The following is a 3,850-nucleotide window of genomic DNA, read 5'->3' as shown; positions in this document are numbered from 1 at the left end:
TTAGTACAACCACTACTATAATACTATTCTTATTCTTACTTACTACTGGTAAAGAGGAACACAATGGAAAAAACAGAGAGAGGGAGAGAGAGATCGTCCTTCGACACAACACAGAGCAGTAGAATTCAAGAAAATAAAATAAATCCCTTGCCGATTTTCCTCCCCAAAAAAAAAATCCATATATCTATCACCATTTTCAATCATCGTCAATTGTAGTGTACCGTGTATTTCTTCTTCTTTATATATATATATATATATATATATATAAATCCAGAGAGAGGAGATCCGATAAGAGAGAGAGAGCGGAGAAGTGGATAAAACAAGGAAATATTAGTTAATACAAGTACATTATTAGGAGGCAAACTGAGAGATAGAGTCTTCGAGGAGGGACGGTTTCGTTTTGGGTTCTTTGTATTCATCTTGGCTTCGTCTTCCTTTGTTGCTTCCCCCCTTCATCGTCATCATTTTCTTCTTCTTCCCTTATCTCTTTTTCCTGACCTATTACATCAGCTATTATCTTTCCATCCGTTTCTCTGTTATAATACTTGTTTTTTCTTTTCGTTTTCTTTTTTATCTTTGGCTTTTGCATTTCTTGCTCCCTTTTCTTTCCCTCTCAACTTTCTGTTGGTTTCTCGGCAATACTTATCGCCCTCCCCTGGCTGTGTTTTTTCTTTCTTTTTTTCATTTTTTTTGCCCCTTTATCTGACGGTGGTTTTGCTTTATATAAGAAGGTCTCCCTCCCTCACTCTTGGACCTGCAACCCGATACACACTGAAATTAAATAGTATCTATATAGCGTGCACATATATTCCGTCACAGAATATCTATATAGCGTACACATACTCCTCCGCGCTTACGACAGAAGGATGGACAAAAGAAAGCAATCTGGTTCTTCTTCTTCATTCACTTCTGATCTTTTTGGGTCCAAGGAGTCCTCTGCTTCATCCTCTTCATGGATATTTGAGTCCATCTTGGCGCCGTCCCCAAAGGTATCTGCCTATATTCAACAATAAACTCTGTGTCTATTAATTTATTTATTTTTGGGTTGGAGAGTTCTTGAATTTTATTCTAATATTCTTCGATTGTTTGGTACTGTTGATTTCACTTCATGCAAAACCATTGCCACATCAAAGTTTATCTTTTTTTTCCTTTCTTTGGGTGCTTGGAAGGGGGTTTAGTGGTTTAGTGCAATTGCATGTCGCACATGTATCGACGAATATTCGGTGAGAATAACTGAGCGGCATACGAATGGGGGTTTTCTTGAAGAAAAGGGGTCTTGGAGAGGTGATCTTAGTTCGAGAACTATTTACTGAGTAGGATTAATTGTATAAGCGTGTTGTCTGATGCTTATTGTTAATAAAATAACTATTTATGACATGGACTTTTGGAGTTATGGTGCCAACCTCCTTTTTTTGGATTTCTTTATTTGTTAATGTTTTAGTATGACTTTTTTTGGGCTTATTGGAATTAGAAGTTTCTGTTTTACAGCATAAATATTGTTTGTGTATGTTAGAATTTTACAATCTTTTAGCCATTGGAAAATACTATTAACTTAAGCCCTCTTTGACCGATGAAAACTGATGCAGCTTTGGAATTTTCTAATAGTGGTAGTTTGTACTATATAAAGTTCTTGTGCCATTACAAGTTTGGCCCCTCTCATTTCAGGGTTTGGGACGGCAGCCTCCGCGCCCGGAGTTTCTTGAAAAGAAGCAAGACCCTGCTAGTCAGCCCTGCAGTACCAAAGCTCGCCCTTCAGGTTTGTGAGCAATTCAGTGTGTCCTGGAAAGTTGAAAATTTTGATTCAGTTAATAGTATAGCTTCTAGCATGGAGATATCAATGATGCCCTCATTGTTAGGTGCTTTGGTGATTATTTCTGGAATTTGCTTAAAGGTTTTAGTAAGAAACAAGCCACTGTTTTGTCACTTGTATATCATGTAGTTCTTTTTGTTGTATGCCTGTCCTTCTTGTCTTGTCTTGTCTGTATTAAAATTTTAATGTGTTTTTCAAAGGTGAAGCCACTGTTATTCGGTAATTTAATTAGTTCTTCTGTTTTCAGAAAGTATTCCCCCAGTCAGCGGAGGCCATAATGTTGGCATTTTAAACAAGGAGGCGAGCTCATTTTATCAGGAAGAAAAGATGCAACCATGTCATCTCAGCTCGTCCATATACTATGGGGGTCGAGAAGTGTATTCTTACCCTCAGGATACCCAGACCCAGAGCTCCAATACTGTGAGTGTGCATCAATTAACATGTACCACCAAAATCAATTCCTGATAGTTATTGATGATAACATGAACTCATTTTGTTGAGCAGTTCATTCCTACGTTTTCACCTTTCCTTCATGTTACTGTGTCATGCAGCATACATAATCTTAGCCAGTTTTCGTTGGAGAGAAGATTTCGTTTGGAACCGGTTCTGATTTTCGTTTCTTTTTTTGGGAGAAGTACGGATTTTGAGGAAACTGACGTATTTTCACACTCGCATGTGGGGAAAATTGAACCATAGAAAGAAGTGATTTTGTTTATGTGTTCCCCAGATGCTACAAATTTTTAGTACCTAACATAAAATTTTAATTTAGTAACGATCACTGACATAAATTGACTACTGCATTACATTACATAAAAGATTCGGTGGATTTGGACTGATCTGTTTTAGAAGTGTTAGTGGACTGCATAATATGGAACATTCTAACGGTATGCATTTGTTTCCCCTCCTTCAGTTTGGTAAAGATGGTGGAGAAGATGACTCTGGCTCTGCATCAAGAGGCAATTGGTGGCAGGGTATGTTAATAATTCTGAGGCGTTAAAACTACTCTACCGTGTAGGACACCGGATTTCTGAATTGACTATTTGCATTCTGTTGACTTCTGCCAGGATCTCTGTACTACTAGCAAGCTCACCGCCAAGGGACTGTGGACTCGTAAGTCTCGTATATAATTAAGCAAGCTAGGTATGAATACTGAATGTTTTGTTAAATACAAAAATTATGCAGCTAATAAATCTCTTGATGCCATTGAAACTTTAGGCAAAAAAAATCTAGCGCAAGCTGAAAATGAAAACCAAACGGGAAGCGAAAACTTAGAGGTGGAACCCCGTTTAATGTAGTCCAAAGTACTGCGTTCCTAGAAAACCCGCTCGTGTGACTTTATTGTCATTATTATTAATGTAGTCCAAAGTATTCAATTTTTACATACATGTCATGAATCCGACGATGATAGTGTATACACCGCCAGAAAGATTCTCTCTTATTATTATTATTATTATTATTATTATTTGGAGCGTAGTACCAGAAGACTGAGTTGTATTCTGTAATTTGTTGATGCAGGGCGCAGGAAGCTGGAGGTTATTAGGATAGGTAGAAGATCTTAGCTAAGGGCCAGTTACTCAGTTGCTCCCATGGCAGTAGAAATCAGAATTATCAACTGTAATAGTAGTCAGTATAGTGGCAGTGGTTATAGAACTTTTTATCTTTTATCATAAATAGTCAGTGTATGTGCTAAAGACTTAAGTGATGCTGGTTAGCAGGATCACTTTACTTTCTATGAGCTTACTTTTCAGGGCTGATTACCATTACATCTTTCTATAAAAATGGCCGTGATTCCCTTTGTGTGAGTTTAACCATTGTCCTGAAAACGAATCAATGCTGGCCGTTTCGTAAGTAGATATTTGGTCGGAAGTTGCCGGGGTGTTTGATTTAAAAAAGAAGAAGAAAATATCTACCCGTTTCCAATTCGATGTGTGTGATTTAATTCCTCTCGGAGTTAGAAAACGTTCGATTCCCGTTGGACGGCGGTTGATTGTCGTTTGCCACCCAACACCGACAGAGGAACTAAAAGGACACCGACATGCC

At 37.9% G+C, this 3,850-nt stretch overlaps 1 protein-coding gene across 2 annotated transcripts; it reads left to right on the top strand.

The window, feature by feature from the left end:
• The first annotated feature begins 347 nt into the window (after positions 1–347).
• On the top strand, positions 348–3,618 carry LOC113696044 (uncharacterized). Of its 2 annotated transcripts, none has more exons than XR_003449659.2 (6): positions 348–989; positions 1,666–1,756; positions 2,058–2,230; positions 2,721–2,781; positions 2,875–2,950; positions 3,326–3,618. XR_003449659.2 is itself a non-coding variant. In XM_027215360.2 (6 exons), the coding sequence occupies exons 1-5, from the start codon at positions 867–869 to the stop codon at positions 2,889–2,891; spliced, it is 465 nt and encodes a 154-aa protein (XP_027071161.1). In that variant the 5' UTR covers positions 539–866; the 3' UTR covers positions 2,892–2,920; positions 3,326–3,618. The 2 variants fall into 2 exon arrangements, 1 of the variants encoding a protein (XP_027071161.1); XM_027215360.2 differs by having other exon boundaries at positions 539–989; positions 2,875–2,920.
• Positions 3,619–3,850: the final 232 nt, after the last annotated feature.

The sequence above is a fragment of the Coffea arabica genome, chromosome 6e (assembly GCF_036785885.1).
Source record: "Coffea arabica cultivar ET-39 chromosome 6e, Coffea Arabica ET-39 HiFi, whole genome shotgun sequence".
Lineage (NCBI taxonomy): Eukaryota > Viridiplantae > Streptophyta > Magnoliopsida > Gentianales > Rubiaceae > Coffea > Coffea arabica.
This window is presented reverse-complemented; position numbering and strand designations above follow the sequence as displayed.

Coding starts and splice junctions, on each gene's coding strand:
- LOC113696044 (XM_027215360.2), top strand. CDS start 867: ATGGACAAAAGAAAGCAATCTGGTTCTTCTTCTTCATTCACTTCTGAT. Junction 990..1,665: donor TCTTGGCGCCGTCCCCAAAG/GTATCTGCCTAT, acceptor CTCTCATTTCAG/GGTTTGGGACGGCAGCCTCC. Junction 1,757..2,057: donor TACCAAAGCTCGCCCTTCAG/GTTTGTGAGCAA, acceptor TTCTGTTTTCAG/AAAGTATTCCCCCAGTCAGC.